At 52.6% G+C, this 17,896-nt stretch overlaps 8 protein-coding genes across 8 annotated transcripts; 3 read left to right on the top strand and 5 right to left on the bottom strand.

Annotated features, from left to right (window-relative positions):
• Positions 1-585: 585 nt before the first annotated feature.
• Positions 586-1,365, top strand: Z519_02391 (uncharacterized protein; the record flags this gene model as incomplete). Its single annotated transcript, XM_016760148.1, has 1 exon — positions 586-1,365. The coding sequence occupies one exon, from the start codon at positions 586-588 to the stop codon at positions 1,363-1,365; it is 780 nt and encodes a 259-aa protein (XP_016623669.1).
• A 498-nt stretch (positions 1,366-1,863) lies between these two features.
• Z519_02390 (uncharacterized protein) lies at positions 1,864-3,246 on the bottom strand (the record flags this gene model as incomplete). Its single annotated transcript, XM_016760147.1, has 2 exons — positions 1,864-2,861; positions 2,910-3,246. 2 exons carry the CDS (start codon positions 3,244-3,246, stop codon positions 1,864-1,866), a joined length of 1,335 nt encoding a protein of 444 aa, XP_016623668.1.
• A 371-nt stretch (positions 3,247-3,617) lies between these two features.
• Z519_02389 (uncharacterized protein) lies at positions 3,618-4,901 on the bottom strand (the record flags this gene model as incomplete). The annotated part of the gene is made up of 2 exons (XM_016760146.1): positions 3,618-4,640; positions 4,695-4,901. The coding sequence occupies 2 exons, from the start codon at positions 4,899-4,901 to the stop codon at positions 3,618-3,620; spliced, it is 1,230 nt and encodes a 409-aa protein (XP_016623667.1).
• An 878-nt stretch (positions 4,902-5,779) lies between these two features.
• Positions 5,780-7,326, top strand: Z519_02388 (uncharacterized protein; the record flags this gene model as incomplete). The annotated part of the gene is made up of 2 exons (XM_016760145.1): positions 5,780-6,004; positions 6,067-7,326. 2 exons carry the CDS (start codon positions 5,780-5,782, stop codon positions 7,324-7,326), a joined length of 1,485 nt encoding a protein of 494 aa, XP_016623666.1.
• A 1,254-nt stretch (positions 7,327-8,580) lies between these two features.
• Positions 8,581-11,415, bottom strand: Z519_02387 (uncharacterized protein; the record flags this gene model as incomplete). The annotated part of the gene is made up of 5 exons (XM_016760144.1): positions 8,581-9,592; positions 9,725-10,222; positions 10,278-10,388; positions 10,506-11,251; positions 11,344-11,415. The coding sequence occupies 5 exons, from the start codon at positions 11,413-11,415 to the stop codon at positions 8,581-8,583; spliced, it is 2,439 nt and encodes an 812-aa protein (XP_016623665.1).
• An 828-nt stretch (positions 11,416-12,243) lies between these two features.
• Z519_02386 (uncharacterized protein) lies at positions 12,244-13,378 on the top strand (the record flags this gene model as incomplete). The annotated part of the gene is made up of 3 exons (XM_016760143.1): positions 12,244-12,459; positions 12,538-13,204; positions 13,278-13,378. The coding sequence occupies 3 exons, from the start codon at positions 12,244-12,246 to the stop codon at positions 13,376-13,378; spliced, it is 984 nt and encodes a 327-aa protein (XP_016623664.1).
• A 309-nt stretch (positions 13,379-13,687) lies between these two features.
• Z519_02385 (uncharacterized protein) lies at positions 13,688-14,979 on the bottom strand (the record flags this gene model as incomplete). Its single annotated transcript, XM_016760142.1, has 2 exons — positions 13,688-14,863; positions 14,932-14,979. The coding sequence occupies 2 exons, from the start codon at positions 14,977-14,979 to the stop codon at positions 13,688-13,690; spliced, it is 1,224 nt and encodes a 407-aa protein (XP_016623663.1).
• A 1,842-nt stretch (positions 14,980-16,821) lies between these two features.
• On the bottom strand, positions 16,822-17,659 carry Z519_02384 (uncharacterized protein; the record flags this gene model as incomplete). Its single annotated transcript, XM_016760141.1, has 2 exons — positions 16,822-17,091; positions 17,159-17,659. 2 exons carry the CDS (start codon positions 17,657-17,659, stop codon positions 16,822-16,824), a joined length of 771 nt encoding a protein of 256 aa, XP_016623662.1.
• Positions 17,660-17,896: the final 237 nt, after the last annotated feature.

Genomic DNA, 17,896 nt, shown 5'->3' with positions numbered 1-17,896 from the left:
GCGTTCTAGCTAGCATATCGGCTACCAGAAGCAGAGACGGACTTGATTTCACAGAGTCAGATGACGGAGGGGGCGGCGCGGGTGTGCAGTGCGTGTTCCCGCTCTGTTGCTGTCCAAGTGTTGTCCTCACTTTCAACGGGGGTGCCTTCGGTGTCTTAGCTAGCACTCTAAGTACCGAGCTAGCAGGCTAGGTAGTATGGTTGCTTAATTAGGTACTGATGGAGGGTGGCTCGCTGGGTTGCTGCCGCCTGTGCAGGGAGTGTCCTGCGTCCTGCATCGGGCCTTTTCCTTCCCGGCGCCTTGCGCAGATCCTGCTCCTCTTTGAATCCCTCGTCACAATTTCCTCAACACCTGCGTCTGCTTTACCTGCAGCCCTTCGGTCTCCGTCTCACAGCCCTCATCAGCAAAAGAGCTTGTTCCCTGCATTCTCAGTCCTCATACAGCGTTCCCTTGAGCTTCAGCAGACACCTACGAATACATGCGCCCACTTTTGCTGTCCTGGTTGCCTCCCTGCGCGTCGGTACAGTTCCTGGCGCATTTCTCGAACGCTTTGCCCACTGCACCTCACCACTGCGCGCATTGACCATGCTGCTCCCGTCCGCATTCTCGTGCGATGGCGCCCTCCAGCCTCAGTCAAGACCTCAGAGACCTAAGCTCCCGTCCTTCAGCGCATACGATCCTCGGTACTCTACAAATGCGCGCCCCAGTCCTCTATCCTCGAGTTGTCGCGCACTGCAGGCCATTCTAGGAGCCCCTGGCGCAATCCAGCACACACGATCAGATCAGCCTCTCGAATTAGGCAATCCCTTTGCGCCCTTAGAAGAACCCACTCCTCCCAGAGAAACGCAAACACAACCCAGACGCGCGAATAAGCGACGGCGGAGTGATTTCGAACAGGACATGATTCCGCAATCATCTCGAGATGTGCTCATGGGAGATTGTCAGCGCACACCTCAGCAAATTCGCACTCCAAAAAGACGACGGAAGGTCCCTCTGTCCATGCCAATGGGCCTCTCGGCAGAAGATTTCCGCGCTCTTGAGACACCTGTGGAAGAGGGGGTGGATCTCGACATGCCCATGATCAGTCCTCATAACCTCATACCCTCAGACCAGGATTCGGCATACGGATCATCTCCACCAGTGGAAGACGCAGAGTGGACTGAAGACGATGACCGAATATTGGTAGAGACAGTGCTCGAGAAGCTGAAACTGTCAAAACGCGATTGGAATGACTGTGCAAGGAAACTGGGCAAGGACAGAGACAGCCTTGGAAGAAGGTGGAGCTTGCTAGTGGGAGAAGGTAATGTTGGCTTGAGAAGAGGTGGGAGAGTCTCAAGAACAAATTTGGACATTTCGAGTTGGTGACGGAAGGTTCTTGCTGACAATGATTGGCATGGAATGGTCCCACACGCTTCTTGCTTGTATGAATATAATTTCCAGCTCCAGCGAGCTGGCTCTAGTAGGTATGTCCTTGAAATACCATTGGCTCAGATGGACGCCTCGATTGCGTCTCCATCATTTTTCATACCGAGGATCTTTCATGTCTTTCCAAAACTCCCACAAGGCATTTTGGCTGATCGTGTAGTTTCTGGCTTCAAAGGCAGGGTGTCGAAGCCGCTGATGGTGGCGCTGTCGAGTAGACCTTTTGACATATCGATCGGGACGGTGAGCAGTGCTTTCAGCCTCGTCCGAAATCCCATCGGTGACATTGAACAAGGTTCGGTTGACCCGACCAGAAAGCCCTTCAATAGCTGAATGTTTGTTCACCGCGTCCTAGCCTTCAGTTCAAGCTACATCGGGAATGGTAGCAATGGAAGTATTGTTACAATCGCTAAGGACGTATCGCTACATGACTGAGACACTTCAGAATCGAATCTCATAGCTCCCGGCTTTGGTCATGTAGCGGACCCATTTGACGCTGCTGTAGTTATTCTTCTCAAAGACCTTCAAGTACCGCACTAGCAGGCCGGAACTCGTGAACATGAGTAAGGAGAAAGTCATGCTCAGCGGAGGTCGCGACCAAGCTTTTTGGTTCGTCATGCTTGTGAGATGGGCTTCGGCACTGAGCACAAATTCGCTGCCGCCAACGAATCGCGCTATCTTCCACACAATACAGTTGTTTTCTGGTTCGTACTTGGCTTTCCCTTGAGTGGTCCGTTCTGTGATGTTGGCAGTGTTCAGTGGGGTGGGAATCCTTACTACCACGTTGGTCGCGAACAGTTTGCTCCCATAATTGGCCTTGACAGCAATGCTGTATTCCACCTTTGTGGTGCCAACTTCACGGACAATGGCGTGGACCTTGAATGGCAGGTTGACGTTCTCGACAGCTCGGTAGCGCATCAGTTCGAACTCTCCGTCGGGCGGAACAAAGGATATCGTTCTGTCTGTCTCAAACTTGCCGAGCTGGACACACTGGTGGAATTGACAATCTTCCAACGTGACAGAGCCGGCTGCTGCTCTCGTGGCCTTGCGTCTCCCATCTTGATTTCCGATGGGACCGTCTAAACCGTGGGCAATCTGGCCCACTACCAACTGATCGTTGAGACCAAATTTGCACTCCGGTGTTCCACTGAGGTACGCTCTCATGACGATCTGACCTGTGACATCTGCACGAAGGACGGTTCCGGTGGCACTCATGAGCAGGTTCACGTCCTCTATGACATCCACAAATGCTTCGTTCTTTCGGTACTTGATGTCTCCTCTCCTCCATGACTGGGCGCCCGTGGCTTGCATTGTGATCTTGGAAGTGTCGCTCGGAGGTGCGGAGACGGATCGAATGGCAGATGAGATGTTATCTGGGGTGATGTACATTTTGAGGACGTCTATATCAGTGTTTTGAGGGTAGCCAAAGTCGAGAATTTCTACCAGAATGTCAGCCGCGTCGTTTAAGAGTGCAGGGCTAGTCATACCATCAAGAAGCTCGTATATGAGGACAAAATTATTCTTGACCGCTTCTTCGTCGAATTTGCCGAAGTATTGCTTTCCCAGAGCAATGAATTTGTAGACGAATTCGAACACTACGGCTGCATTGGCATTGCTCTTTGTGACCGCCACGAGATAGATGTTTTCGTGCTTGACATGGCTGAAAGTAGTTGAGCCTAGCGTAAGAATGGGCGATCGAACTTGAGCATTGGAGATGACTTGGATGCGGAAGATGTCTGCCAGTCGTGGCCGGCAGTCAGGACGAAACGCTCTGAAGATGAGGTTCTCGCCTTTCTGGTTGAAAAGGAGGATTCCACTCAACATTTTGAACCTGTCCACAGCCACAGCGGCCGGTACAGAGACGTCAAAGTCACTCGGCTGACATGAGAATAGAATGGTTAGAAACCTACTCGTCAAAGTGTGAGATGGGACGTTTGGAGGGACTGACATGCCGGGATATAGTTTCTCCGACACGAAATCCGATGTCTACGAAGTACAGGGAGATGTGAGATTTTGATCGAGGTCGGAAAAATCAATCTATTCCGGATGCCTCCATTAAGCTATACTGTTACAATTGTCTATTGTATGCGTCTAATTGCATCAAGAAGTGCCTCCCGCCCGCCCCGGGCGGCTGCTCGTTAGATCATGATAGATGATGGGTTGAGATCCTACAAAAACAACACTTTCCCGCAAACCTAGTATGCATATGGGGGCGGAGCATAGATTGATTGCTCCTCAACAAGTCCTAGGAGTGGATCAAGCGTGCGACGGCTGATCAACGACTGTGGTTGAGCAGCCCAAAGCGCCACTGGGAGACTGAAAGTTGCCGTGTGCGGGCCCTTCAGCCGATCGTTCCCGCTCACTTCGAACTTCATTGACAGGTCAAGCGTGTAACTGACACTTAATAGATCTGTAGAAATCGATGGTGTCGAGATCGATTCCGGTACGAGAAGCTCCAGCTCCATTGATGTCGTGTATTTCGAAGTCTCAGTGTTCGACTTGTAGAGAGGTGGTAATGACAGGGCAAACTTCTGCGTCGACGCTCTGTCGCTGTGAACAGTGGATTCCACAGCAGAAGAGCCAATTGTAAACGTCCTTTTGGTGAACCACCGGGCCGTTACCGAACAGTTGAGCAAGTCTGTCTCAAGAAGTGATTGTGCTTTTCGGCGAACGTGCGATGGTAAGCCGACCTTGACCGAGACTGGAACCGTGAGTCGTCGACAACCAGTGGCAGCTGTGGAGAAGTCGCTGATGGCGCAGCCAAGCATCTTTGGCAAGTGCACGGATACTTCAGGCTGCGACTGAGATCCAAGCAATCTGTTAAATCGCAGTTGAGGTTTTGCAACCTGCTCAACTTGGTCTGAGTGGCTTGAAGAGGTGACCTCCACATCCAGAGGAGTCAGACCTGATGAGACGTCGACGGGACAACTGATCCTCCGTACCACCTGGTTCGTTTGCGATTGCAAGAACTCGGCCTCGAGCGAGTAAGCTACCTCACACGAGCCCTCCAAAAGCTCCCTGTTCGTCAGAGCAGTCACTCGGGTGAGATATGTGGTACCAGACAGCGTCATCGATGGCACGAATTCGCCGGAGGGGCCGTTCCTGGGGGACGGAATTGGGCAGACGAAATCGAGATATTGTTCTTCAGATCGCTGTTGAGATGGAGAGTAGACCGGCTTGAAGTCCAAGTTGGATTTGACAATGGACGTGGAAGGGATCTTAATCGATCAAAGTCAGCCCTTGTCCTTAGATAGTGGTGACATAGAACCAACCTGTTCAACTGCAGCCTGTGACCCAATCTTGGTGCGGATGGCACCTTGCAACCGGATACGAACAGTATCGAAAGAGCCATCCTGGTTGAAGACGCTGATACGACCGTGGAGCCTAAGCCGCGATCGAGCATTCATTTTATCATCCAAACTCATTCCTGACTCCGCTGCTGCGGATACGCCCAAAACTTTTATCGTCGGCGTCGACATCTTCCCCCGAAATCGATAAATCCAGCAAACGTGGTTGGTATCGGTTGTTTATTCTAGGTTTTTGATGTGTGTAGAAAGAAGACTGCCACTGTTGATGAATCTTGGTGCTTGGGCTCGCAGACGGTGTCGAAAAACAGGTTTGTTTCAAGTGAAAAGGGGTTGAAAGCCGCCTTGATGCCCAAGCCCAAACTTACCGTGCTTGACGCCTCACTTTATATTAACTCACCCGCCTCACGCCCAAGCCCACATGGCTCATCCCAGGTGAAGTCACATCCATCCCCATCCTCATCGGCAAAGTGAGAAAAATAATTGGAATTTCTCGGGGACAATGCCAAATTGATGGGCGGGACGCTCAGGGCCAAAAGACTTGGTGAGCGACGGCTGATGTTTCTGGCGCGTGTCAGTCTTGCAGGTCTTGTCTCCGTCCGGCGAGAATCGAGACTCCAAAATTGACTTTACCGAAATGAGTCAAATGGGCAGGGAAATTCCCCATTCGGCAAGCGAGAGCGAGATTTTGAATTCCGCAGTTAGAGCAGCAAGTGGCGCCTTTCGAAAGGCGGCAGCTCGGTCCAATTTGCCGCTAAAGGAAATAAACAGCGATAATGCACCCTATATCCTTACCAAGCAGGACAGCCTCACTAATCATGCCCAAGGGACAGCGGAATGCAGCCTTGCGGAAGACATTAATACTTGTCAGAATGCGATAATCACTGCTATGGGCACGTTACGGTGCTTAATCTGAAGGAACTTACGAGGATATATATCTACCAATATGCACCTCGTGGCAATCTCGACCAGATTGAAACCAAAGAGAACTCGACCACGAAGTCGACGACCAAGAAAGATCCAAGTTCTATCAAAATTCGATTCAGAGTACCATGGCTGCTGCAGGCCCAATCTATACGACCTCCAATGGTCGTCCCATCACCTTCGCCACTGCTTCTCAAACCGTGGGCACCCACGGGCCTATCCTTCTACAGGACTTCCATCTCATCGACCTGCTTGCCCACTTCGACCGAGAACGCATCCCTGAGCGTGTTGTCCATGCCAAGGGCGCAGGGGCTCTGGGAGAATTCATCGTGACTCACGACATCACTGATGTGGTATGGCATTTTCGTTATCCAACCTCGTGGTAAAACAGGACACAAACTAACCGATCCTCCAGACATCTGCAGACCTGTTCAACGAGATTGGAAAGAGGACCAAAGTCGCCGTGCGCTTTTCCACCGTGGGTGGTGAAAAGGGCTCGGCCGATGCAGCCCGCGACCCACGAGGCTTCTCCATCAAATTCTACACGGAAGAAGGAAACTGGGACATGGTCGGCAATCACACTCCAATCTTTTTCATTCGAGATGCGATCAAATTCCCCACGTTCATCCATACGCAAAAGCGAAATCCTCGTACAAACCTCAAGGATGCTACCATGTTCTGGGATTTTCTCTCGAGCAACCAGGAATCCGTGCACCAAGTGATCCAGTTGTTCAGCGATCGGGGCACGCCCGGCTCCTATCGCCATTGCGATTCATTCTCAGGGCATACGTTCAAGTTTACTAAGAACGACGGCACGTTCAAGTACGTGAAGTTTCACTTTAAGACGGACCAGGGACACTGGGACATGACGAACGAGGAAGCCACGGCTCTGACGGCAAACAATCCGGACCATGCCACCGAGGATCTCTTCAATGCGATTGAGCGCGGCGAGTATCCCTCTTGGACTTTGTACGTGCAGGTCCTGGACCCCAAAGACGCCGAGACGTTTCGCTGGAACATCCTCGATGTCACAAAGGTGTGGCCTCACTCGGAAGTGCCCCTGCGGCCCGTGGGCAAGATGACGCTCAACCGCAACCCTGAAAACTACTTCGCTGAGATTGAACAACTCGCTTTCTCCCCTGCCCATCTTGTCCCCGGCATCGAGCCTTCCGCGGACCCGATGCTTCAAGGCCGCTTGTTCTCGTACGCGGACAGCCAAAGACACCGACTCGGTGTGAACTACCAACAGATCCCTGTCAACCGCCCTCTCCACGCGTATGCGCCGTTCCAGCGCGACGGCTTCATGGCCATCACAGGCAACTACGGCGGCAGTCCCAACTACCCTTCCCCGTTGAAACCAAACACCTACCTCCCCGTGGACAAGCCCATCGACGGCGCCCACGAGACCTGGGTGGGTCGAGCCGTGCATAACCTCCAGCCGGTAACGGACGAGGACTTTGTGCAGGCAAACATGCTTTGGGAAGTCTTGGGTCGCACAAAGGACCAGCAGGAACATCTGGTACATAACATTTCGGTGCATCTCTTTGCCGCGGTCAAGGAGGTCAGGGAGAGGACGTACGGGATGTTCGAACGAGTGAACAAGGAGCTAGGGAAGAGGGTGAAGGAGGAGACGGAGGCTGTGAGGGTGGAGAAGGGGCTCAATGCGGCTGAGTAGAATGGAGTCCATGTGTGGAATATGTTGGTGCGTTCCGTTGCATCAATGAATAGGATCCCGGCTTCTCCATGAGCCAAGTTTGTATAGTAGATAGGTGTCCAATAAGCACAATACATCTTACTCTTTCCATAAGACTCCTTTCCCCCCACGAGGGGGACCAAGGTAAGAAAGGCAACGCAAGACAACCCGAGACAAGGCGGCGGTCAAGCTAAATAGTCTAAGAGTAGTAGAGATAATTTTGAAATATATCTGTACTAATATGTTTCAGATCCCTCTGTCCGCCAGCTGGGATGCAGGTAACCAAGCGGGCTCCTTAATACAGATACTCCGGACTGTACATACACATACACGCCGTACATATATATCATATTGGTGTGCCTACCTACATAGTCCACCAACAGCCCCAACCATACTAGCTATGGACAGATATGGTATACCATTACGAGGCTAGGGTCAGACAGGCAGCAGGCTAGGAGGCAGATAGCCAGGTATAGTTCGCGGCCGGACCTCGCCCTCGGTCTCCCGACCCAGTTAGACGGACTGCAACCTCGCCCTTCCTCACTTCACCTCACTAGGACTTGTATCCATTAGCTCCCCATTGAGTATCATGCAGAGAGGTTGGCCGCGTCTATCCAAGGCGGCTACCCGGCGTTCTCGGCGCAGATTCGGCGCAATGACGCAACTTCCTCCCCACACCACAGCACACGTAGCGCGGCCTGCCCCGGCTGAACCACTGGTGGCTGCATACAGCTATTATGGATGTAGTAAGCATGGCGTCGAGGACGGCTAATAGAACAAGACAAGGCAAGAACAAGTTGGTGGCAGATGAGATCGACGGGTGAGCCCTCCGGTCTGTCGAGTCCAGACTCTAGATGGCCCTGGAGAAACCCCCCCCCCCCTTTCTTGGCTGTTCCAGGTTCTGGTGCAGGTATATACACGCAGGCGTAAGACTGAGGGAAATTCAGCATCGACATTAGATATTCCATATACTCACAAGTTAAGTTGAGGACTGGAGAGACGAATCACCGCGTCCCGTCCAAGTAATGACGCTTGCATACGATGTGAGTATTCAACAAATGGTCCGCTAACCTTCAGAACTCCAAACCCTTGACCACTGGTCATCAACCGTCACACGGGCTCATTTTGGTGTTGGAATACATTTTCCCCGACCTTTCGTCTTCTCACGTGGCAGAAATGCTCAGCCCAGCGTCAGAAGACTTGTCCATAGCACGTTTCCCTGCTTCATTTCGTTCATTATGCAATCTCTCTGACCGCATCATCTTCCCAGCGCCATTGCTCTTTCAAATCTCTAATCCGGTGCGCAGTCGGACAACCTGTCTCCTTGGCAATGTTGTCTAGCAATTCCAAAACAACGGTTCGGTCCTCTTTCTCCTCAAAGCACGATCCCGCCAGATAGAGCGAGTGCACCATTTGCCTGCTGACTGCCGGCGGTGGTTTCCCCAACGCGATGCCGCAAATCTGGCGGCTGTGATGCTCTGACTCTTCAGCTACCTGTCGAAACATTCGAAGCCTGTTCGCTGGGTGTCTCGCGTCTTGTTCATCGACAGGCTGGTTCAAGAGCAGAAGAATTTGGGCAAAGTGATAAAGTTGAAGAGCTGCAGCACACATTGGGACACTGAAGAACAGTCTTGCGAAGCGCGGTCTGCCATCGGGCAAAAGGTCAGAGGGTTGTTGTGCCCCTGCGGCTGCAATCGCATATGGTTGAAAGGTGAATGGAAGATTGTCGTACCAGTCTTCGAGTTGTCGACGCAGTTGTTTCCACCGAGCGATGCGAGGTTGCATAGCACCTGGAGTACCCGGATCGGACCCGGCTTTGATTTGCGTTGCGGGGCTGTCGAACACTCGTGGAGTACCCACCGTACTTCCTGTGCCGTCTTCTTGCGGTGCAATAAAATTCATGGTCCTCAAGACGATCCAGATCAACGTACAGGAAACCAAATCTTCTCTATCGCCAGGTTGATATGAAACGACGGCATTGATTGGAGTCGATGGATCATTATAGTTTAGTGTTCCATCGTCCATAACGGGCAACCCTGCTGCTTTCCACATGGTCAAATTGTCGGGGTCTAATCGGGTTTTTGAGTGGTTGACGTAAGCCGCGAGGTAATCTGCGCGAGCGAAGTTCCAGAAAGCTGCTCGGCCGGCCTTCATTGATATGAAAGGGTTTGCGGGGGGGCGAGGGACAGAAAGTGCTGCTTGTGGAAGGATCTTGCTCTCCAGGAGTGCTTTGAACCCATCGAGATGTCTAGAAACCCGGTTAGTCGGAATAACTACCCAAGTGAATTCAAAAGGAGACCGTGTAGGATTTCAGAAAGGTGGGAGACTTGAACGCCAGGGAGAGAAGGTGGTCTCCAAAGACAGACAGAAAAGCACTTACTGTGACCAGTCTTCGGCAAAGTTGTCGAGCGATTCATAAAGCGAGAACACGGATATTGCAGCCACCAAAGCTTCCATATCTGCTCCATCCGATGATTGCGTTCTGCTTATGCGTCGTCGCTTGTGGGGAGAAACGCTCAGCGTGGCGTTATTGTTCCGTTCAGACAGACTTCTCGGATCATTGTACCTCGAGGCATGTCCGGTAAACCCCTCGTTATTCGTATCGCTCAACCAACGCTGCAGGAAAATCCTCAGGTATGATATGCCACGGTCATAGTAGTTGGCGGCCTTGTAAAACCAATCGGTGTGCTGCAAAACACCATCTTCTCCAACAAATGGCAGGAGATGCTGCAGATCTTCCAAAGGTGAGTGATTGGCCATCATCTGTCCGATTTGGTTCGCGGCAACAGCGGCCATCGCGGATCTTAGCATTACATTTTGGACGGCTTTCAAAGGCACGATTCTACTGAAGTACGTGTCGAGGTCGAAAAGATCCATGCTGCTATCAGTTAGAAGTCGGATGGAGGAATCATCAAAACGCCACTGAAACTCACGATGGTGAAACTGATTGCACAAAATGTCGTGTCAGGCAGGCCAATTCGGTGGTCTTTTCGTGGAGGTACTTCTGACTGTACTCTGGGCGACTGGTGCGAGTACCATCCGAGCTATGAGCGTACATCTGTCAGCGTAGGTGTTCGACTTAGCTGGATTGCAAGGAAAAAGAGACGCTGGGTGCAGCCAAGCTGTTTTGGATAGAGCGCGAGGGAGAGAAGGTAGCTTACCCATCATAGACTGATGATCGGCCGCTGATGGAGGCGAAATCACTCGTCAAAAAATCATCGTCAGACTCAGGAACATTGTTGTCGGTCAGAATTACGGGTAGACCGGGAATGAAGCCGCAGGCATTATTGCCCTTCGCATAGTAGGTTTCAATGTCAAGATCGAAATAGTCCTCGCTAACTGAAGAATCCAAATCTGAGGGCGCATACTGGGGCCTGCCATGTAGTAATTTGGCCGTGGGGTGCTCCTGGTGAGTATACTGGCCATATTCGGCCAGCTGCGGAGACGCCCCTGCGAATTGAAAATTGGACGGAGGAGCCGATGGAGGTGGTGCGCTGATCGCAGGTGGTGGTGGCGGAGGGGTGTTAGGAAATAGATTGAAGTCGGGGCTTTGCTGGTTGAGTATTCCAAACGCTGGAAATTGTATGTTGCCGAGCGAGGTCCGATCGGAACCTGCTTGTATGCTTGGAAGGTTAGGAGCGGAAGAGATGGGTGGTGAAATGATCTGGGGAATGCTCGGGATGTTCTGTATCGGCGGAAGATTGATTCGTTGGTCAGGCACTGGTGCTACTGGGACTCTGGGAGGAGTCGAGACCACCACCCTGGAGAAGTCCGGGGATTGAAATTGTCCATCATACTTCCTTCGAACCTTGATACCTTCATCCAGGAATTTGCGTTCCAGGTCATAGCCAGTGCACGGTCTGCCGAGCTTCTCACACCGCAGGCAGGCGGGAAGTCTCTTGTCACACTATTCGCTTTGTGAGCAAGCGAACAGACGGAAAGCAACAAGAGGGGGACATGGTCGATGGAAAAGAGCGGTTCGACCCAGGAACTACCTACCTTGACCCGGCGCTGTCTGCAGGAATTACAGGCCCGATCGGCGTACTCGACACTTGGAGTGACGTTTGCCATGCAGAGAGACGGCCCCTTCTTTGAGCGCTCTCGCTGTCAGATTGCCTGCGATTGATTTTTTCTTCTTCGGATGAGGTTGGAATTAGGTGGCGCGGAAAGGTATGGGTCGGGGGGTCCCACCCGGCAGCGACTCCAGAACAAATCCTATGACACCAAGAAAACAGGTCGCGCGAGACCCCTCGAATTGAGGATCGGGGGATCGATGAGTTGAGGATCAAAACTCGGCCGTAGGACCTGGGGATTGGAGGGGGATTGTAGAGGAGAAAGAGTTGGCGAGATGGAAGGCCGGACGGCAGAACACCGGAAGTCCGAGAAAGGAAAGACGCTCCGCGGCCCGCCAAGGGCTGATTCATGGTGTCTGGGAGTTACGTAATTGGCTGTCATGTCACGGCAGCTCGCTGACTATTTCTATATTTGGTCTAGCAGCATACGTGCCCGGCTAAGCGTTGAGTCGCCTTACGTCGCCGACACGTGACCGCCATGGACATTCCTGGTATCGATCTCGCGACCTAATAAGCCGTCACCCGTCTTCCGTGCCGTCCTGAATACCATTACTATTATATCTTGGGTAAAAGAGGGGCACCCAACGGGCTCTGCAGGCTCCAAATAAATAAAAGTGGCCTGACTCGTCCTCGACTCGCCCTCACCTCCCTCTTCTGGTTTTTTCCTCCTTCTGTTGGTTCTTCTGCTTGTTCGCCCATGTATCCCCGATAAGGCTAATTCCGGGGCCCTTTCGTCCCCTCTAACTGGCAATGTCACCAATGTCACCCATCACGGTGCAAAGGGTCAGTGAGAGCTTCCGTCGCCTCACCAGCGACTCCATCCACCATGCCCTTGGGTCCCCCGTTGACGATACAGCAGTTGTTCATCTATCCCGTCAAGTCTCTCCCACCCGTCCAAGTGTCATCGGTGGAGCTCACCAACGAGGGGTTGCGCTTCGATCGATGTTTTGTGTTGGTTAATCCTCCGAAGGACGGCTCACGGTTGGCGAAATTCCTCACGATCAAGAAACAGTTCAAGCTCGCGCTCTTTAAGCCGACCATAGTAAGCCTTGCGCCTTGCGCCTTGCGTTCCGGCGTGCAGGACACACCGGCGCTGATTCTAACCCTCTGTTCCTTGCAGGATGACAGCTGGACGAAACTGACGATCCATCACACTCGAGCCACTCCTCCGTCTTCAGTCACGGTGCCACTAACTCCGTCGCCACTCTCTCTTCTGGCGAACAAGACCTTTGAAGTCAGCATCTTTGGCACAACCGCAATAGGCATCGACCTAGGGGATGAGCCGGCTGCCTTCTTTTCCAAGCACCTGGATCAGGACGTCCGGCTCCTTTCTATAGGAGGGACTGGCCGCCGTGACATTCCTGGGGCAGCATACATCCCGAGCCAACGTAGTGCCTTGTCTCTAGCTCTCCAAGAAGGCCTGCAACCGCAGCGCATCCGATTTGCTGATGCTGCTCCCTTGCTGATTACCTCGACGGCGTCCGAGCAAGATGCCCGCTCTAGACTTCCCCCGGAGTATCAATACGAGGACGTGATACTCCGATTCCGACCTAACATTCATGTTGATGTCAAGGGCCAACTCCCTCCCTACGACGAGGACAATTGGTCTTCGCTCTTGGTTCGATCGCAATCGGACGAGGCGCAGGAAGTCACAATCAAATGCATCTTTCGGACAGTCCGATGCCTCAGCTTAAACGCTGATCCCGACACGGGGGAGATGATCCATCGCGATCGGCAGCTCTATGGACTATTGGCCAGTGACAGGAGAGTCAATGACAAGTTTCCTCGTAAGTACCTGTGTATTTCGTTTCTATCTGTTATTCCTTTGCCGTTGGGTGGCCTTTCTGACCTTGGAGACAGACAAGCCTGTGTTCGGTCAATACGCCTTTGCAGGTCCCTCCGGTGCCGTCTTGCGCACTGGAGATACCGTCTACGTGACCGAAAGGATCCAACGAAGCTAACAGTTGAGGCGCAACTGCTGCTCAGTATATCGAGGGTGATGGTATATCTGCGAGGCAGGAGCCGGTTGAGTATGAAACCGAAAGCCATAGATGTCGTTATAAGGGCCCTGACGCAGAGCCCGCTGCGAGAGAGAGACGGGATATCTTGTCTCGCATGCTCCGTTACATCCGGTGAGCCGTCGAGAAAATCGGTGGATTCCCGAACCATATACTCGCGTACTGTCCTCGAGGTACGCCTCTTCCGAGGCAACGAAGAGCTGTCGGATTTGGATGGTGACGCTTTGGAATTATCTTCCGAACCAGCTGCATTCAGCCAAATGGGGTCTCTGGCCTCCAACCGCCTTGACCATTTCGCCACCTCTGCTCCTTCTCCTTGTCAAATCTCCAACAACCGTTTGCTCCTCGTAACCGATCAGCCTCGTCATCGTCAAGTTGGTCGAAGAGACTCTGGACCACTTCTTCCTCGTCGGGAGCGCTACCACAGCGGGTGAAGAACATGGTTTCCCATTTCTTTCGCTCCTTCTGCTCGAGCTTCCTCAGCTGGCGCTGGGCATTCTCCAGCCTCGACTTCTCCGTCACAACTGCATTATGATCCGTGCGTTTTATGGCTTCGAAAGTTGAACCCCATGCCCGTCTCGATTCCCAAGGCGATTGCTCCTCCACCGGCTTGACTGCCATGGGCGCAGGTTGGTTTTGAGGATCTGCCAGGTCAAATACGTCAATCTCCTTCCCTTCCGAATTGAATATCGAAAATTTGGAACTCCAGCTTCCGGATGCCGTAAAGATGGCCTTCTTCTGAGAATCGACCGTACGGTATATGGAAGCTTCAAAGCAGTTTCGCTGGCCACCCCACATCTTCTTTCCAATGAATCGCATCTCGGCTGTGTATCCACTAGAGCTGATGATGCTATAGGTGTCGTTGAGTTCGGGCCAGGGCACGCCGGTGAGAACACTTCGCGCACAGACATCAGGCAGAGGCAGAAGATAGGTCTCGTTATATTTATCAATTTTCAAGACGCCGTGGCCAGATTGACGGATCATGACCGATGTTCCGGATAGGGTGGTGTGCTGAGTTGAATATGCCTGGGCGTGGACGCCGTGGCCGTCGGCTGAAATATATGCTGCTGTGGTGGGCGGGTGATGCGATACCTGTTCGCTGATCACCCTGACCGTCGATGTCGGGGCCTTCTCTTGGGTCAAGTCGTGGTCACTGAATTCGCAGAAGAACAATTCGCCGAGGAAAGGATTGAGAGGCTTCTTTAATCCTTCCTTGACGGTGCGGCCGACATAATACTGTTGCAGGGAAGCCAGGTACAGTTTCAAAACCAAGAGCATGCGTCTTTCCGCTAAAGGTTCATGGGCTGAAGCGGTAAACAACGTTGGTCGTTCTGCCCAGTACGCAGGGAACTCTGTGAGAGAAGATGGTGCGAGGATGAAGGGTGGAGCGGTAATGTGAGAGATATCCCCGCTGACCGTGGCAAGGAACTGTTTGTGTTTGTACCATGTGAGTGAGGCGGGTCAAGAGAAACAGAAATGACCGGGTCGTCACTTACGGATATAAAGTCTTTGAGGGCACTGAGGTTGCCTAGCCTGGCGACCATGATTGTTAGACGATGTGGAGTAGATTTTTGAGGGGGATTCTTTTTATCGATGACGGCTTTTCAATGGAAGTAATGGAAAGTAATGTGGGAATGGAAAGAACAGTGACAAGGGAAAACTCTAGGGGGGTATCAAAGTTGAAGATGATGGCAGTATGGAGCAGTGAGCAAAGTCTGAAGAGGTGGACATGGAGCTTACTTTGTACCATCGGTATCCTCTACGTCGGCCTCATGACTGGCATCCCTGCCTGTATCGGTCCCATCGCCCATGCGTTTCACGGATCTCTTGATCTTGTCCATTTCCCAGACCTACTGTCCACTAGCCGCGTCAGGGAACCCCGACACGCTCCAGCCTCGATGGCCGTTACGCGGCCCTGGGCGCTGTGGTTCAAGCGGACGGTTTCCAGAGAGGGCGTAGTTTACGCGCGATACGTGCGGCAAAAGGAAGATGGCGGGGGGGTGGAACTGCGTTGGAAATGTCAGAGCAGAGTGGAGAGGGACGAGGAAAGAGGAAAAGAGAAAGCGGAAAGGGGGGATGGAATGGTGGAATCATGAAGCATTCCGACTGTTTCAAAAATAGGATGTTGGGACGGTTGGGCCAGTGATGTCAGACACATACAGGCGTCGATTCTCTAGCATTACCCAAGCGAGCCAGTACCCAGAGCCTTACCCAGTACCTCGCTACCCTCGCTACCCAGTGCAGTGATGAAACGACTCCTGTTGCGCCACTTCTTTTTCGTCTGTTCCACTCAAAGCCATCGAACTCCACCGACCCTGTTTCTGTGCCATTGTACTGGGTATGATCGAGCAGTCGTGTCCCATGGTACAGATGATGGGAGGGCGATGAGATCAAGGTCCCGAGTAAGCCCCCAAGTCCCATCCTTCTGACCATGTGAAAAGGACAGTGCTCGGTAAAGCCAACAACAACAGCCCTTCGCAGCTTAGGCCCTCCCTTGGGCGAAAGCGTCAGACACACGCCAATAGAAACCCTGCAGGCAGGTCATACATGCAGCCAGCCTGCCCTTTGGCGAGCGCAGATCATAGCAACGTCCTCCTCTTACGCTCGAAAATCGTGGGAACAAAGAAGCCCCATTACACAGCACGCCAACCAACACCCTTCAAGACACATATTTCGCGCGGAAGCACACAGACCCGAGAACACGAAAAGTCTCCCATCCCCAAGAGTCAAGGTTCACGAGGGTTTTACGAAGGAGGCTGTGCTCTGTGGCCACGACACACTCAACCCGTTTTTGCCTCCCCCAGGAAAAAAAATAGGATTATTTTTAGGCCGAGGAATGAAGGGGGAAAAAAGACCAAAAAAAATATCAAAAACAAAAAAAGCCACCCCCCTCAACGTGGTCATCATGTCTGGAAGAGAAAGTCATCGGGTAGTCCCTCGCCGGGGCAATGCCGTGGACGAAGTCCTTAGTCGCCAAAGGAATCTGGACAGCTCTTTTCCACTTGATCTTGGGCAACGAAGGATTTTGGCCATTTCTTTGGCTGGGGTGGTCAGCCACTTTCATGTGACCCGAGTCATCTCGTCTTGGTGTGTGCTCTCCTGGCCTTGCAGAGGTTTTACATGACCGCTTCCATTCACATATCAAAGTTAACTAAGCCAATGATGTCGCTGCCGACCTTAATTCAAGCATCGGTAGATTGTTAAATACTAAGCAGGTAGGTCTTGGTGATGCATTTGCAGTCTAACTGACTAGAGGACGCCCTCAGCGGCGGGGTGTGGGTTTGAAATGTATGCCTGGCTCGCCAATCTCGAGAAAAATTGTTCGAATGCAGCTATGGTACTCCTTCCCTGAGTGGAAGGAAGCTTTCCAAAGGGTCTTCGCCCCGTCACAGAGCGAGTCGCCCTCCATCCACCGGCAGATTGACTCCGGTGACAAATGCCGCCTCGTCACTCGCAAGGTAAACCGCAGCCATGGCGATATCATTTGGCTCCGACATGCGGCGTAATGGAACAGTTTGGGCAAACCTCTCTCTTTCTTCAGGAGTATCTGGGACGCCGCTAAATAGTTCTAGCAGGCCCGTGGCGCCTCGGAGCGGACAGATCGAGTTCACGCGGATCCCGTCTGGCCCATACTCGGCAGCAAGCCCCTGGGTGATCTAATACACCATTATTAGCAAACGGCATCAAAGCATGGAACTTTGAACAGGAGGATTCTCAGAGTACCGTGTTGACAAATCCCTTGGTACCGCCGTAAAAGACCTGACCGGGCCGGGTTCTCATGCCAGAAATCGACGAAGTGCTCAGGAAAACGCCACTTTTCCTCTCGACGAAATACGGCATCAAGACCGAAACACTCAGATATATGCTCTTGATGTTGACGGCCACGACCCTGTCGAAATCCGCCTCCGAAACGCCCATGCTAGGCTGTTTCTTGTAGGTGGTGCCAGCATTGTTGACCACAATGTCCAGCTTTCCATACTTGTCCTTGGCCAACTGCAGACCCTTCTCCCAGTCGCTGCGTTTGGTGACGTTCAACTCGACGAATACGGCGTCTCCTGTGTAACCTTTGGCTGCAATATCAGAAGCCACTCTCTGTCCATTGGCCACGGCAATGTCTGCGATCAGGACTTTTGCCCCTTCTGCAGCGTATGCATGTGCAATAGCCTCGCCGAACCCGCTGCCCGCTCCAGTGACGAGAGCAACTTTGCCGCTTAGACGTGCCATTGACTTTGCTGAAGTGAATTTTGCGGAAGTTGATTTCCTCCCTCAGTGGTCTTCGACACGCTTTTCGCTGACAAGGCTGAGAGCGAGAGGGAGGGAGAATGAGGGGAGCGGGACACAGTGTGCGGAGATGCCCCGACGGGTTGCCGATGGGGATGCCGAGGGCTGTCTCGGAGCCTACACATTCGCTGCTAAATGCCCCGTCGGTGGTGCCGTCGCCTGTGAGATGCCGGGAGCAGC

The sequence above is a fragment of the Cladophialophora bantiana genome, assembly GCF_000835475.1.
Source record: "Cladophialophora bantiana CBS 173.52 unplaced genomic scaffold supercont1.3, whole genome shotgun sequence".
Classification (NCBI taxonomy): Eukaryota; Fungi; Ascomycota; class Eurotiomycetes; order Chaetothyriales; family Herpotrichiellaceae; genus Cladophialophora; species Cladophialophora bantiana.
This window is presented reverse-complemented; position numbering and strand designations above follow the sequence as displayed.